Source organism: Urocitellus parryii, chromosome 11 (assembly GCF_045843805.1).
Source record: "Urocitellus parryii isolate mUroPar1 chromosome 11, mUroPar1.hap1, whole genome shotgun sequence".
NCBI classification, from domain to species: Eukaryota; Metazoa; Chordata; class Mammalia; order Rodentia; family Sciuridae; genus Urocitellus; species Urocitellus parryii.
This window is the reverse complement of record NC_135541.1, coordinates 46870458-46888646: the sequence shown is the minus strand read 5'-3', so window position 1 is coordinate 46888646 and position 18189 is coordinate 46870458. Positions and strand designations below refer to the sequence as shown.

Here is an 18189-nt window from a genome sequence, read left to right as displayed (position 1 = left end):
GCTAATAAACAGAAATATCCTCAAATGTGCAAAAATCCTCTTTTAATAATATCTGAAATCACATTTCCCTTGGGAGCTTTAAAGATCATATCTTCTATAGTGTGAAGTGGGATTTTTGAATTTTTTGTTACTCTTTCAAAGATAAAAAGCTCTCCCTTAAAGTAAATCTGTGGGACTATCTTCTTCATGGCTTAAGACCAGACTCATGACAAAAACATTTGTCGTTTTCTAAATTTAGTAGAATCCATACTTAATCTATAGTCAATGCTCCTGAACCTGAATTTGACCACACAAAAAGGTGACTAGGAAGATCCAGGAAGCTGGTAGCTACAGAAACACTGAATCACATTACTTTATTTTTTTTTTTAATCACTTGTCTATGTAAAAAGGGTTTAGCTTAAATAATAGGACACAAACTGCATATTTTTCAATAAACAAACTCAGGTTTTTGTTTTTGTTTTTAGTACCAGGGATTAAACCCAGGGGGCACTCACCACTCAGCAACATCCCCAGCCTTTTTTTTTTTTTTTTTTTTTTTTAAGTTGTTGTTTGAGACAGGGTCTAGATAAGTTGCTTAGGACCTTGCTAAATTGCTGACACTGGCTCTGAACTTGTGATCCTCCTGTATCAGCCTCCCCAGCCTGTGCCACTCCAGGCCAAACACAGGTATTTTGAATACTAAACTGAGCAATTCAATTTGTGGCATCAACAACACAGAATGTTAGTCTTACTCCATCATGGAAGGTGGAAGAGTGCAGCAGTCCTGAATCGCAGTCAGCGGGGAGGTTAGGTGAGCTGTATAGGATGCTTCCACAACTTGCTTGTTTCGGTTCACCACATCCAAGTACCGGTTGAACTTCTCACGGATTTTTTTGGCTAGCTGTGGGATGACAGGAAGCAGAATAAATGGCAAGTTCAAGACAACGACCCATTGTACTCCTTCAAATAAAATAATTAATTTGTGCCACAAGCTGCATATGTTAAAATTCCGGTAAAACAACAACAAAAAAAACCCACCAAGGTCTTCTTCCACCATGTGGGCTAAGACAAAAATTGCAAAACTGCCCCGAAGTTGCAGAAGAAAACTCAGACAGAAATAAAACAGTGTTTCTCTCTCATAACAGATGATGATGTACTACAAACTTGTCATGTGTACAAATTCAAATGGATTAATAGCTATTCATAAAATGCCTTGCTGGAAAAAGGAAATAAAGACTAGCCAGTGGGGCTGGGATTGTGGCTCAGCGGTAGAGCGCTCGCCTAGCATGGGCAGGACCCGGGTTCGATCCTCAGCACCACATAAAAATAAAGGCATTGTGTTGTGTCCATCTACACCTAAAAAAATAAATAAATATTTTTTAAAAAAGACTAGTCAGGTATTATTGTTGGCATGACAGTAGGAATTGCAAGTTACAGAGCAATAATAATGATTGGAAGAAAAAAAAGAGGAGAATCATTTTCCATTATTAGTGGTTCTGGATTCACATGAACTTAGGGTGGGAGGAGGAGACATGATGGAAGGGAAGGACATTCACTACCTCCTGCTATATATACAACCCCAGGGACACCATTCTCAGTCTTCCATGTGAATGGCAATTCTTGGGAGTTTTACAACGCAGACATCCATATAAAACAAAATGTATAAGTAGAAATAGCATTGTCTGTGGCCTATTACACCTTCAAGATGGACAAATGTCTTTCTTAACTGCTGTGAACAGAACACTTTATCATGATTTACTTTCATGTGGGAATAATGAAAGCAAATTGGTAAGCACACTATTTTCTCCTCCACTGTTCCCATCAAACACCACAGCTTAATTGCAGATCTCCAAGGAAAACAGTGTTGTTTTTCTTCCCCTTAAACAAAATGTTACCCAAATGAAATGACTGATAGAATTATAGCTAATTGGTTTTGTAGAGCTATTCATTATCAGCATACTAGAGGAGAACTAATCATCTCCTTTGGGTTATGTGTCTCGCACAATCCAATAGTATACAGGCTGAGAACACGGAGTCAAATCAGAATATCTTCACTTGTTATTTTTCAAGCCAATTTTTAAATGCTGATTTTGTTGCAGAGAAATTCTAGAGCTTTTGAAGTCTCAATGAAAGAAGGGAAGTTCTTAACCTTCCTAAAAACTGCACAAATTATAAAGTTTAGAAAAACTTCCAGACATCATAAAAGAATATAAAAGTGATGTTTAATTGGATGATGGGTTGCCTAAATTCATTTCATCATTTTCAAAGGAGGAGTTGTGTATGTGGAAGATGATCCGGTCTACCTGCTATTCTACTCCTTGAACTACAGCTCTTACTATTTATTAATAACATACAGATTTTCCTTGTTGGGCTCACTACAGTAATACATACAAACACTTGAATTTTAGTTCAGACCATTGGTGATTTTGCCTCCCAATGGACATTTCCCAATGTTGGGAGATAATTTTGCTTGTCAAAACTCAGTGGAAACAAGTACCAGTAGACAGGTAGCAGTAAGGATACTTCTAAACATTCCACAATGCACAGGATAGCTTCCCATAAGCAAGAATTATCCAGCCCAGAATATCTGTAGTGTCTCAGTTGAGAAACCTGGGTTTAGAGAAAAATCGAAAATAATTATCCCCATGTGTAATTCAGCTAACAGTTCCGAAACTCTTCTATTTTAATTCTGTACCCATTCAAAGTGGCACTTCATGGGGGGAGGGGAGGGTGTAACAAATTTCAAATTTACAAATTTCCATTTTGTCCTATGTTGTTCCTTCCTGAAAGTAATACAAAAGAAGCCATCGTAGGTGCCTACACCTTTAAACATAGTTTAAATACAAAGATAGGACTGCTCAGCATTATCAGTAGATGTGCAGCTGGGTTTCTACAACCGCACGGGCACTGATCTAATGGTCCTCTTCTAGATTCTCACACTCAGTGGGTGCTTAAGGATGGGAGGCAACAGGTCCAGCTGGAAGACCTAATACATACTCTCCCAGTGCCTGGCACACCCCTCTTACAATGCACACTGCTTCTTAATGCTATTACATGTTTAATGACCAGTTTTCCCTCTGGACTGTGTGCTCTGCAAAAGCAGTTGCCATATATGTTTGCCTCTGTATCTTCAGCATCTAGTACTGTAGGCATTCAAAAAGCACCTCATGAATCATATATATATATATATATATATATATATATATATATATATATATATACATATATATATATGACTAAGAGTTATTAAGCTTATCTTTTGGTCTAATGATGAACAATTTCTTTAAAACCACAGGATATTTATTTTTAGAATATACAACAATATATGTTTATAGATACACCATCAAGAAGAAGCTTTATCTTTTTTTAGGTTCCGACTTCTGATTAACATAAATATCATGAGTGGCTATCTAGAGGTATCAAGAGTATAGTCTATCACTCGGTAACAAATGTTTTGGAACAGAATGAAGATAAAGTATACTTGAAAGAACTGAATTTCCAAACAGTATCTTCGCCATTTCACATTAAAATACAATAAAATTTGGAATCAACTTCACTTAAGAAATGCCCAGGAGTTTCTTTTACACATTTGGTAAATTCTAACCATAAAAAGTCAAATCTTTTAAGAGTTAAATATTCTCATCTGGTCCAAGGCCTGTTTCTATGTAGGCCATGACCTAAGAATGATTCTCACATTTTAAAGTTTGGGATTCTGTTTGGTATTGTTTTCCCCCTTTACTGTATTGCTTGACTTTCTCCTCTCCCCCCCCCCCCTTCAGTGCTAGGGATTGAATCTAGGGCCTTGGGCATATTAGGTAAGTTCTACCATTAAGCTACATCCCCAGCTAAATGTTTTTCTTTGTAAAAATACTATTTATAACATTTAATAATTACATGGAATCCTACTTTCAGTATCCACAAACAAAAATTTATTGGAACACACTCATGTGTTTGCATATTGTATTGGCTGCTTTCGCTATATAAAGGTAGTACTGAGAACTTGCCATACAGGTTATATGGCTTGCTTTGCTATAAGTAGAAGCCAGGAGACCTAACATGTCTCAAGATGGAACCATAAATGCACTGTGGCACTTTTTATAAAATTTTGCTGCAAATTCTTAACCATGTCTCCCCTTTGAGAGTGGGGTCTACATCCTTCCTATCCTCCCTCCTTGCTTGAATTTGAGTAGGTTTATGATGGCTTCTGCCAGTATAGACAGGGTGATACTGTGTAATTGCTAAAGAGAGATAGTGAAAGGCCATGCAGCTTTCCACCGGTGTCTCTTGGGATGCTCACTCTCATGGTAGCTTTTGGCTACCATGCTGTAAAAAATCCAAGACAGGCAATAGTACGAGCTTGGTTGGGGACCTTGGAAGAACACGCCTTCAAGTCTTCTCAGCACAGGTTCTGGCCATGAGTCAAAAGGTCTCCAATAATTCTAGCCCTTGGGGTCTCCCCTTGATGTCTCTCTAGACTATATGGAGCAGAAGTAAGCCATCATTGCTGGGCCTGGTCCAAATTCTTGAGCTCTAGAATCTTTAAGCATAAAGAATTTTTTTTTTTCCTATACCACTAAGATTTGGGCAGTTTGTTATGCAGCAACAGATAACTGAAACATCCACGGATACACAGAAATTCTATCCTAAGGGAAATATACTAAAGTGAAGCTGAACAAAGCTGCTCTAATTCAAGCACTGCATCTAGTTCATCAAAATGATCAAGATTGTATCCTGCGGACTGTACTCCGGTCACCAAGAGACTTCAGGGTTCTTCAGAAAATTATAATAGCTATCATATAGAGATACTTATTTACTGTATACTAGGCATGATGACTCTACAGTGCAGGCATTCTCATTTTAAGTCACAAAATAAGTGAGAGAGTCATTCACTTATTCAAACTCAGGAGTGTCTTTTCTGTAAAACCTCTGTGTTTTCTTGCTTAGCTATGGCACCTCAGTAAAACAAATCTTAAAACAAACAAAGAAAAAAAGAAAGAAAGAGTTGTAATGGTGATTTAAGATATTAAAATACAACAAATCTCACAGGTCAGGAAATCCTGTGAACATAAGCAGGTAAGGCACAGAAGAGATTGTGAGGAGGCCCCTGGCCCTGGGTTGGCTGTGGAATTGACTGCTCCTTGGGATGGTGGGTCTGACTGATGGGAGAGAGGAGGGCTTGGTTAGGTGAGAGATGGGAGAGAAGACTTCTTCTTCCCGCTTTCTGATTAGGGTTGACCTCAAGCTGAATGCTTTTTTGCTCCCACTGATGCTAGGAACTGAACCAAGGGCTTTCCATAGGCTGAACACTCACTACCACTGAGCCATGCCCCAGGGCCCCAAGCTGGATCCCCTCAGTGGAGGCAGCTTATACAGAGTCCAGATACCCATGACGACAGGTCTCACATGCATGCTCCCTTCACCTCTCAGTCTGAAATTCCCCAATCTTTCATGCAGTGACATCCTATACTGCCTCCTATTAAAACAAACAAACAAAAAAACCAGTTGACAGCATTTGCTGAGTGCTATATGTTAAGTCACTGTTCAAAGCATTTCACATGCATATACAATTTAACCCTTTAAAGAACCTTACAGCAGGGAACAGTGGCCTTGTCCTATATCCTAAGTACTCAGGAACTGAGGCAAGAGGATTGCTTGTGCCTGTGAGTTCTCGGCCAGCCTGGGCAACATAGGAAGACTCTGTTTATCTATCTGTCTGTCTGTCTGTCTGTCTCTCTCTCTCATACACACACACACACACACACACACACACACACCCTTCTATAAGGTACATACCTCCATTTCCCAGAAGCAGACACTGAAGGTTAAATAACTTGTTCAAGGTCACAAAGCTATATAGCTGGGATCTGAACCTAGCAGTCTGACTGTAGACCCCAAGCTTCAACTTCTATTCAACACAGCTTCTCTGTAATACACAGAAATCAACTATATTCCCCATTTCTTTTCAATTCTGTTTGAACAAATGCTATGGAATTCTTGGCAGGATACTATAATCTATGCAGCCCCATTATTTCATAAAAAGAATTGAATTTTAAAAATTAATGTGATTTCATTTAGAATTCTTCATAATTCCTATGAAAATCAAGTACTTTGAGGAAGTTTAGCATTAATCACCAACATAAAAAGGGATAGAGAAAAATGTGATAAAGTGAATTCCCTCCAAAGCCAAAAATCCTGGGCTGGGGTGTGGCTTAGTGGTAGAGCACTTGTCTGGCACATGTGAGACACTGGGTTAGATCCTCAAAACCACATAAAAATGAATAAACAAAATAATGTGTCCATGTATAACTAAAAAATGTTAAAAAAAACACCAAACCCCCCAAATCCACAAAATAATGCTTATTTCAAATTACCTAACTTAAATTGTTCTAATGACTCAGGGTCTTTATTTATTTACTGGGGATAAAACTCACAGCCTTGCCATGCTGGGCAAGCACTCTATCTCTGAGCTACATCCCCAGGCCTCAAGGGCCTTAAAAATGTGAGTCTATTTGTGACCTGGAAAGAGAACAGAGGTTTATATATTGTTCCTTTCCTTCAGGAGATGAATTTCAGACATCAATATTTTCCTCAGGATTTTCACCTTAATTACACACCTGTCATCATAACAGGAAAGTGTAATTCCCATTTTCCAAGTGAAGAGACTGAGGCCTGTGGAGCTTAAAGGTCTCCAGTCTGCAGGGGTGCTCTGGCCTCCCTGGACCCTTGGCCTTAAGAGGTGAGCTCCTGCCCTCTCTGACAAGGAGTGTGATGATGACTCACTATGGAAACCTCACCCCATGCTCCACTGCAGGGGTTTGCCCCCACCCCTCCCCACCACACTCTTAGAAGCAATCTTTCTAAACATGCTAACCAAACCCAGGTTGCTCGGCAAGCATAACAGAATCTCCTCGAGTAAAGACAGCCCACAGAGAGATTAAATCCTGAATGTGCCTGTTAAACTGAAGAGGACCAGCTAACCACTGTGAAACCTTCCAAGAGGCCAGACAGACTCTGGGTCTGTATCCTGCCATGATCCCTGCAGACAGGAGAAAACAAAGGACATTCTCAACAAAAAAGCTACAGGTGGACCCACAATCCTCCTCAGTGTAATTAAAAACATTTTTCTTTCCACAGCTCAGCTTTCATCTTTTATCCTTCTTTATCCTTTTTCCCCTTCATCCCCTAAGGGGTTCCTGAATGCTGATGAGACAACAGGACTAAAACCATCTTGTCATCTTTTGGGTCAATTCTTAGACTAGCCAACATCCAGCCATGGGTCAAATGATCAGTAGGTAGCCCACGGTCCCCATGGGAACGGATTCTAATTTGTCATCATCTCCAGTGACAACGTTTCATCACAACATCAATGAATTTCTTTCTCGCTGAATTTCCTCTCCCTTAATTTTCCCATAGACATTTCTGTCATTTGCATGCTTCCCCAGAGCCCCCTTTTTGAAAGCTCTTTTTTACCTTAGCTTTACACTTCTGAAGATTTGGGAGTGGGGGATGGGCACACGGTCAGAAAAAGGTAAAGGAAAACAAAAACAAAAACAAAACCCCCGCAAAGGACCAGTACACACTTTATTTATGTCTGCTTCCTAAAAGGAAGGGCAGGAAGGAGTTTCAATGTTAAGGAAAGCTTTATTTAAAATACATAACAATGAAGCTGACAAGCACAGACAGGAAATGTACCCTAGGGGACTCAGGATTCATAGCAAAATTCTTATCGAATGTAGAAGAGTTTAACATTTGACATTCAAAAACCTTTATGCCATGATAAGAATTTAATAATAGCGGGTCCCTCTTTCCTTCAACTCCAGCCTTATTACTCGAGAGTAAACCTTTTGTTTTGTTTTCCAGCAAGTGTCAGGGTTTCATTGTTTAAAGGTCTGCAACATAGAAATAATTTTGAGTATAAGCCAAGCACAAATATATAACATCTCTGAACAGCATCACACCGTTCACATTCAAGGTTCTTCAGGTAGAACTTTCTCATTGTTTTCTGTCACACAGGTACACGGGATATAGGAAATGCTCTTTAATCCTGGCTAAATAGTTAGTAGTAATCATTGTAATCCAGATAGACATAAAGCTCTACCACTTACTAGTTGGAAATTTGGGCACGTTCCTTGACTTCCCATAGCATTGGTTTCTTCATGAGTAAAATTATAATTATATTTTTTAAAGGGCTTCTCATGAGTTCAAATGAAACAATGAATATATAAAGCAGAGGATGATGACCAGGGTTCACTCTTATTGTTATACCTCAGTCTCTGGACTACAAAGTACGTGTGGTCCTGAATGGGAAACATGGCGGAGTCCAAATTTCCAACAATACAGCTGGAAGAAAAGGGAGAGGAACCACCCGAATATTAGCCATTTTGTTCATTTGGCACATCTTCATCTTTCTACTGGCATCAGATCTGGGGGAAAATATTTCCTTAGTTTAATAGCAAATGGCACAAAGAGCTTATGCTCTAGGGACAAATAAATATGAGTAAAATTCAACTCCATCATTTCCGGGCTAAAGGAAACTAGGCAAAATTTGCACTAAACTGCAACTTGATTGCTTCTAAACTGAGAAAAATAATAGCTGTTTCCCGAAGTTGTTTGAGAACAAAGTAGGACAAGGTATGCAAAATATTTAAGAGTGTTGAATGTATTAGAGATGCCAAATAAATGGTAGTGGCTGTTGTTTTTACTCTTGTTGCTGTTATTTGCTATTAACATAGTTGATTTCATTTGGGAAACTTAAAGAATTGGCTTAGGTACTCGAATGGAGGCTCCAAAGAGCACTCTCTATGCTTGCAAAAGATGAGTGGCCAACACACCATAGTGTGTAGGGGAGAGGAGATAATGACAGTCTCGGGCAGCTTGGGATTCTTCAGGCATCCTCTTCTTCTGAATTTAAGAATCTAATAATGACTCCACTTTCAAAGCATTTTTCCTGGAGTTGTCTCATTTGTACCTTATGAAAACTCTGGAGGCTAGGAAAATCAGATATTCCCTGTTGCACTTTAAGAAGCAAGGAAATCAAGGCTCAGGGCATTGGCCAAGTTCACACAGAGTAAAAGTAGAATAAACAGATAATTTCTCCTAATTCCAAACTCCTTCAAATTGCAGACAAACACAAACTCTCTCAAATTAAATTATCTAAATTCTGCTCAAAGCCCAATTACAGCCCCTTTAAAGCCATCTCAGGCTCCCCTTTTCCAAAATTTTCCTAGGATTAAACATCTGCTCCACTCACATCCTGCTTCACATTGTTGATCTTACCTCATTTGAGACCCTGTTTTCCCAATAAACCAATGATATAGTAATAGTTAGCATTAACTGTTTACTATATTCCAGCTACTGTGCAAAGTGTGACCCTTGAATCCTCATCTCAGCAATCCCTATATGCTATTTTTACAGATGCTTCCAATGGATTAACTTGCCCAAGGTAACCCAGCTGATAAACAGAATAATTAGATCAAATTCAAGTGCTTGGACCACTGCACTGTGCATTTTTATTCAGTAGGGTACCTAGTATGCAGAAGGGACTTTTTGTTGTGTCTGTTTTGCAGTGCTGGAGATCCTTGTTCATGCTAGGCAAGCATTCTACCATTGACACCCCTGCCCTAGAGGAGACTTGAAGATATTAATCACTGTATGCATCTGCCCTCATGCATTATTTGGCATAGTGGAAAAACCTTCAGAGTCTAGGAAAAGGCAGCTAGCCTGAATACTGTTCATATCTGGTGCAAGCTGATTAGAAAGTTCAGGGCCTATCTAATTTCCCTGTCTGTCTGCCTCCCAGGTAGCATCTGCTGCTCTGGACCAAGCCTCACTGTCTTAGTCAGCTTCTGATGCTAAAATGAAATACTATAGTCTGGGTGTTTTTAAAAAACAAGCATTTTGTTTCTGTAGGCTGGGGATACCAAGATCAAGATGTCAGCAGATTCTATGTCTGTTGAGACCCCTTTCCCAGCTTGCAGATGGTTACCTTCTTCTTGCATCCCCTCATGGCAGAGTGTATCTCTGTCTCTTCCTCCTCTTATACAAAATGGTCTGAGGTCTCTGTCTTTTCTTATATAAAGGCACTAATCTCATTATGGGGCTCTGTGCTTATGATCTCGTTGGAACCTAATTTGAACTTTCCAAAGTCCCTATACCTAATACTATCACATACCTAATACTATCACATTGGGGTTTAGAGCTTCAAAGTATGAACTTGCAGGGACATGAATGTTCAGGTTATAACCCTTGACTAGAAGAAAACACCCATTCAGATAGGTATCCTGGTGGCAAGTGGCCATTGTTATGTCCCTTTTGAAACTCAAAAATTTCATGAGCATCCATGGATACTGCGCTCAATATCCAGTATCACACAGAAACAAAAACAAAAGAGGTGATAACTTTAAGAAGTGAAAACTTTAAGAGGTGATTAGGTCACAAGGGCTCTGCCCTCAAGATTAGACTAATGCTGTTGTTGGGAAAGTCTGTTCTGGATTAAAAGGATGGGTTGGCTGAATTCTTCTCGTATGTCCTGCACGTGGTCACTTGCCCTTCTCTCATGTTGTACAGTATGAGGGCCCTTACTAGATGACAGTGGCAAGCTCTTGGACTTCTCAGCCTCTAGAACCATGAGCTGAAATATACTTCTATTGTTTATAAATGGCCTAGTCTCTGGTATTCCATTATAACAACAGAAAATGAACTAAGACAGTCATTATCCTGATACAGCTGATCATCACAACGAGTTTGGGCCTCATCAAATACCCTTTACAGCAGAGCCTGCCCACAGCAGACAGTGATATGTGACAAGACAAATGAAGACACGGAGGTGGAATGGGGCCAATCTGAATTTTCAGTCGCCCATGGAGGCTGCAGGTTGTCTGACGGATGTGTGAGAATAGCCCATCCAAGGGAGAAGCAGGGCAGCCGCTGACAGATAATCTGCAGGTGGACCAGGAAGATTTATGTGCAAGGCTGTCTGGGCTCCAGGGTCACATATCCTGATCTTGTGAGAGGTGGGGGCCCTTGAGCTGAGCGGGGCAGAGTACAATGGAAAAAACAGAAGGCAAGCGCTGACATGCCAGAGACCCGGAGGAGGGGGGGCCCTGGGAAATGTTGAGAGCAGCAGCTTCTTTCTTGAAGCACAACACAGGGGTGCTTGAAAGGTCCTGATGGAGTCTAGTTTGGGTGGCAGTTGGTATTCGGTTTTCCAGGAGAGTCTTGGTCTGCACTCCCAGTCCCCTTGACAGCCAGGTTGTCAGCTCAGGAGCTCAATGGGCTCTTGCCCTGCTTTTCACCCCACTCTACCCTTAACCACCAGATCTCAACAAAGGAAACAATGAGAAGGGCAGGCTCTGGCCCACTTCTCCTCACTTCACTCTGTAATGGGAGCTGTTGAGCTCCTTTAAATCTGAAAAAAGCAAGAGTTCAGGCCTTGAAGGTTTTCAGCCTGTTCCCTTTACAAGAAAAAAAAAAAAAGTTCCAACCTCATCGTGACCTTCAAAATAATGGACAGGCTGAGAATTGGGGAAGGAGAGAACAGGAGCCATCCCATATAGAATAAACCTCTAACATTTATCTCACAACTTCCAAGGTAAATTTGTATAGAATGTTAATCACAGAAGAAGCGGCGGGGGGGTCGGGGTGGGGGTTATATGCCATGGATTCACAAACTTAGGAATTCCCTAATGGCCTATGAAAGACACACTCAATTCTGGAAAAGAAAAGCAAACCCGGTCTCTCTCCTCTTACTCTGAAAGGCTGTTATTTAGAGTACTAATATCTGTTGTGTCACTTAACCAACACAAAGTGAAAGCACTGGAGATGGAGAGGCTGGGAACCTGAAATTTCAGTTCAGCCCAGACCACCTTCCCCACATTCAATGCAAATAACATCTCATCACCAACCCGCCTGGAAGCCTGGGCCAGAGCCTGGCCTGCAGTGTTAATGAAGGATGAAACCTGACTTGGAGCACTTTGCTGTTCTTCACGGGCACCTCTGAGAGCATATTGAGCAAACACTTGCCAGCAAGTGTCAATTAGCTCAGCAATAGAATAGAAAGATGACACTGGCAAGGAAACAAAACTCTGCTACACAAAACACTTCTTTACCTTGACCATTTTGCTACTGAATGCAATTCCTGGGAAGGCAGTCTTGAGACCTTCTCTAAAATTTGCAAAAATCTGGATGATTCCAATTGCTCTTTCTTAATGACATTAGCTTGATTCAACCTTTCCAATGGAGTATAACATTATGCCATCTTAGGACTCGCAGTAGAGCTCTATATCAGTGAGGATAATGTCTCTGCTACTTCTCTTTGTGTAGATGAGTGCAAGACAGAGCCTAATGCACAAGGCGTTTCCATGTCTGGAGTGATAAACTTCCACAATGTAGATTCCCTTTAAAACTGAAGAAAAACAGTGCAAAAATGAAGCATTTTGTGAGCATTTGATTTCTTAAGCTATTGAAGACTACCTTTGAATATCCATGTTACTGGAATCTTGACTATGTTGTGACCACCTTATGGGGTAGGAGCACTTTCCCTCCAGGTCTTCTCTTTGAATCAGTAAGCCAGCTAGTAAGTGCTTATCACTCAACTGAGAAAAGGCCCTTCTAGCTCTTGAGCAATGACAAACGGCTCTGAGATGTGGGGGCCTTTACTATACAGGCAGATTCAGAGGTCCAAGTTCATCTATACACACACACAACACCACCACCCCCACACATCACTTAAACATTGAATGTTGGTGAGAAACACACTGCCTGCTCTTAAGACTGGCTAGAAACAACAACAAAAGAAATGTTTCCCATGTGAGTTCCACACTAGAGGAATGAGGATATTTTCCTCAACCACAATAATTTTATTATATCCTTCTCTGATCTATTCTGTGTGTTCCCTTGCCAGCTGTATCTAATATCACTCTCTTAACTCACAGTTGGATTTAGGAAGGTCTTCTCATCCCCTAACTGATGACAAGGCAGATTGCTAGCACAAGAACCAGAGCATGTCTTCTCTCTATTGGTGGCTTGTTTCCAAAGGATGCAGGCTCGCATCTTCCCAGGGAGACTGGTGTATGGCAGGCTTGACCTGGGAGTCAGTGGATGTGATAGTGAAATTTCTGTGAGGGTTTCACAGAAGACCCAGCATGCACTCTGCAGCATATAAAAGGTCTAAAGGCTGCTTAGTAACACCCAGCACAAATGCCCATGAACAGCTAGTTCAACATGATCCCTACCTGCCCAGTCTTCTAATATAAAAATAAAGCTGTAGCTCTTGGAATCCTTCCAATTCCATCATACCACATGTTATTCCATGGGTCCAGAGTTTCAAACCATTTAGCCAGCTCAGGGGTTCCTCATATCAGCAGCAATTAATGCCTTCACATCATTACCAAAGTATTTCCTATTGCACCAAGGAATATTTTAGGGAAGGAATGGTCATTCTTAATTTGCTCACCAGGTTTTAGAAAATGTTCTGAGCCCCGTTTGTGTTTGCACATTCTGCCATCACAGATGGCTTGAGGTTATTTTATTTTTCTAAAAGGAGCAGCAGTTTTGTGTGCAGAATGGAGTTAGGGGTGAAGAGTGAGGAAAGGGCTGGAGAAATCATTCGCATTTCCTAATACTATTCAGTCCTGAAATACTGAAATTGTGAATAAAATGGATTTGTTTCCATTTTTAGTGGAATAGTCATTTCTCATGATAAAGTCTTTCTGATCTCCAGAATGAAGACTTAGACTCCATCTATTCATCTCTAGTTAAACGAAGCCCAAGTGTTTGAGCATAAAGTGCAAGCCCATATTTGTTTGAAGGATCTGCTTCATGACAAGAAGGCATCTGCACACATATGGATTGCAGAGTTCGGTGAAAAGCTGAAGTTTCGGTGGATGCAAGGAAAGATGCACATCAGAGTGGGAGCTGGCATGCCTTTTAGAACTTGCCCCAAAAGGTCCCCCACCTCTCTCCTGGCTGCAGCCGATTCCCTCCAGCTGTGCCCACATACAGCACCCAGTCCCCTATACTGCTGGAGAAACAGTACCAGCCCCTTCACTGGCTTCTTTACCAAGAGTGGGAACAGAAAGTGAGGGAATGAAAGGAATGAGGAGGTAAACTAGTTAGGGTTTCCGCCAAAGCAATCACAGCACACACAAATGTATCAGCAGAATTTTCAAGCCTTAGAGAATAGTGTGTGGAGGTGATAGTATTTATAATGAATCCATTTCCTATAGTGGGTACAGGTATATCTACACAAATTGGGGTGTGTGTGGGGGGGTCTGGTAGTAAAGCACATGCTTAGCATGTATGAGACCCTGGGTTCAATCCCAAACATCCCTAACCACCACCCCCCAAAGGAGCAAACACACAAATGCAAAAATAAACACTATTCATATAGAGTATAAATATATGCACAGAATACAATTCATATGTAATAAACAATCCATATACGCTTTTTGTGTCTAAGGAGAGAATATTATCTAAAATGAATGAGTGTACGTGTGTGTATGTGTAACAACAGACACACATATCGGCTAATGTATGATATGTACCCTTGAAGTCAGTTGGTCTATATTTAGTATAGGAATTTAAGCCTTCATGCATGCATACACACATATTTTAACTTCCAAACATATACAAGGATACAGGACATGGGCTTCATAATACTTTCCCTAAAACATAAACAAGACTGCTAAATACTTCAAATTCCTAATTGTCATTTTTAAATGATGAGACGAGTAGCTGTCAGGACCACCTTATTCTTTACCTAAGAAACAAACTGAGCAGTTTCCAAATATCTCTGATCATCATCAAAATTTCATATGAGGAAAGAGATGTGGGAATCCCAAGCAGTATCTAAAGGCTACACGATTCCCGGGAAGCTGTACTAAAGAGAGATTTGCCACCACAGCTCCACACTAACAATGCCAAATTGTTTCCACTATCTCCTGTGTGATGGAAAAGAAGCGCACTACGTGAGACTTTAATCCTACCTACTAGCCCAACAGCTGCAGTTTTTCACTCACCCAATTAGCTAAATTTTCTTATTTAGGGGCTATTTATTTAAAAACAAAACAAAGCCCCAATAGTCCAATAGAAATTCCACAATGACGGAAATTATAACCAACTGTCTTCAGGTTATGGTAATAATGGAATAATGACGAATGGTTCAGAAAGACAAAAGAGCCATCGAGGGCTTCATTCATTTTTATATCTTGTTTATGTTTCTGCAGGACAACCCATTAGTAATATAGGGCCTCCTCATAAGGCCCCAATATATCCTTCTGATTTATGAGAGCTAAAAGGCTTGTGGCCCATAGCTCGGAAAGCACCACCATCATTGTTTCGCCCCTGTCAACTCAGCGTTTAAACTCCATCTTTTCCTCGTTTAGCAGCTGAGTTTTCATCATAGTACTTAGGATGTTTAGACATACTATTTATCTTGCGTTGGTTGATGTGTAAGACTCTCAGGAGAGAATAAACCACCTTTCTTTAAAAACCTGAAAACATACAGAGGACTTTGCAGCAGAGAAAATGTGCACAATACCAGCACACAGTTTCAAAACATCGTGAAGAATGTGAGTTTTAGAGGTAGACCACTTTGGCTAAAATCCTAATCCTATCACCTAACTCAGTATGATTTGGGGAAGTTACTTAACATTCAGTCTTAAGAATAATTGTATTTATATCACAAGGTTGTGGTAAAAACTAATGACTCATATGAAATAATGTTTGTTAAGTGAGCACAAACTATTATGCTAAATAAATGATCCTTTCCAACATGCCAAGTGATTTACTTAGGTACTAATTCTTGCATCCGTTCACCATTTATTAGGATTCTAGAAAAACATCTGTAACTTAAACCTAATAGGAAGTACTGCCAGACTGGAAGAAATGTTGTCGATTTAGCCCACCATCCTGCTATATCTCAGGAATATAACCAAGATTTCCCAAAGAGGGCATCTCTGTCCTTTGGGGCATCACCTTTAAGAGATCAGCGAGATATATTAAATGTATGAACAAATGTCTCCTGTGATTTAACAAGACCTTGGGATAAGCCCTTTGTTTCTCTTCCTCCAAAGCCAAGTGTATAAGTCCTCAACAAATGTTTGCTGAATTTATCACCTGCCTGCCACTTACCAGAGGTATGCTCAGAATCTGCCTCCTCAAAGAGATCATAGTCCTGTTTATCCATCCATTCCCCTATCTCTATAAAGCATCACATAGAGAATTATTCCCATGTTATCCCTACAAGCAGGAGATGAACTTCCCAAAGAAGAAATCTGATTCCTGTTTTTAGAGGAAGTACCAAAAACCACAACTTTTCTCTCTGCAGTAAAAATTCTTGATATTTCTTGCCTCTTCCAAACCAAAAGGAATATTCCCTGAGCACAAAATTTTTGCATCATATAAAAAGCAAACTGAAATTCAAATTGTGCATGGAGTTTTTTTTTTTTTTTTGGGGGGGGGGAAGGGGGTGGCATGTAGTAGTAGTTTGTAAATTTTTCATTTTTTTTCTAAAGTAATAAGCTACTTAAGAAAATAAAATCCCATACTAAACTCCAATAAATGCAACAAGTCAGATGAATTGATGGAGAAAAAAGTGAAGAAAATAGAAGCTGACCCTTATGTTCTGTAATAGCATCTGCAGTACCTCCCTTAGACCTTAGGAAACAAAAGTTTGAAAACACAGAGGAGCATTGAACCAAGAATCAGGTTCTGTAATCTACTTTGATGACCTTAGACAGGAAAATTTTATGCGTGATTTTTCTTATTGATAAGGCTTGTATTTTTTTTTTTAGGATTGTTAATTCATACAAATATTTACCAAGCAACCTTTAATAGTGTGGGGTATAGATCAAAGAATGAAAAAAATAAACTCCCTTGCCCTCATGGAGCTTATATTTTATCAGGGGAAGATACACAATAAAGATATAAATACAAGCTGGGTGGAGTGGCACACATCTGTAATCCCAGTGGCTCAGGAGGCTGAGGCAGAAGGATCAAGAGTTCAAAAGCAGCCTCAGCAACGGCGAGGTGCTAAGCAACTCAGTGAGACCCGGTTTCTAAGTAAAATACAAAATAGGGCTTAGTGGTTGAGTACCCCTAAGTTCAATGCCCGATACAAAACATATATGTGTGTGTGTGTGTGTGTGTGTGTGTGTGTGTGTACTATAAGGAGATAAAGCAGAGAGATGATAAGAAGTAAAGAGATATGCTAGTAATAAAATTCATAAATGAGCTTAAGGAAGGTGTCACTGAAAGCCAGGACTGAAAGAATGTAAATGAACAAGCCATGTATGTGGCTAAGTGAGAAAAGATTTAATTGCAGTGCTTAATAATATAAGTTCAATAAATGATACTCATTGTTATCTTAGCCTGTACATTATAAACAAAGGAAACACAAAACTCGGGTTAAACATCCTGCCTCTGCCACTTGCCATTTCTATGAGGCCTTGCATCATTTATAATGACTCTCTGTGATGCAGTTTATTCATATGGAAGATGAGCCAGGTAAAAATACCTGCTCTTCTTACAGTGTCTTTAAATGATAAAACCAGAAACTATATGTGAAAGCACAAAGAAAATCAATAAAGAGAAGCAGATGTTATAACTTATCACATCTCCTCTTAGAGGACTACTATTCCAAAATGACAGATTATCATCTCATTCACAAGGCAGTCAGATAGGTAACCCAGAAAGAAGGTTTCTGAGATTAAAAATTAACTTCTTTTCTGGAGAGTCAGGCCAAGAATAGTTAGAGTTGAAACAGACCTAGGTGATTCCTAGTCAAGGAAGTCTAGATCTAACCAGGTAAACTTGCTGGGGCTCTGGCTCAACAGAGCAGCCATCTGTTTACTCTAGTCCTTGGCTGATTCATGATAAATTTCCCATCGGGGTGGCTTCAGTGCCCCTCAACCTTTCTTTTGCCTTCCTACTGATTTAGTGCCTTTCATTCACTCATTCAATAAACATTTAGGGATACTTACAATAAACATAGAGCCCAGCGTGGATCTGGGTAAGGGGATGAACTAAACCTGGACCCAGCCTGAACAAATCCCCTGGGGACAGATGGAGGAAATAAAGTTTGGGAGCAGGAAATGCATGGAATCCATCTCCCCACCTCTGGGATTCCTCGTGTCTGGACAAGTCTGAGCCTTGAACATACTTCAATAGGTAATCATAAACAAAATGAGAGCCCTCAGGCTACCACCACAC

At 40.1% G+C, this 18189-nt stretch overlaps 1 protein-coding gene across 1 annotated transcript in view; it reads right to left on the bottom strand.

Moving 5' to 3' along the window:
• Window positions 1–18189, bottom strand: part of Cachd1 (cache domain containing 1) — a 200531-nt gene that overhangs the window by 95074 nt on the left and 87268 nt on the right. Inside the window, exon 3 of the mRNA XM_026411015.2 lies at window positions 732–880. Within this exon, the coding sequence (XP_026266800.1) occupies window positions 732–880 (149 nt within the window). The remainder of the gene's footprint in view (window positions 1–731; window positions 881–18189) is intronic.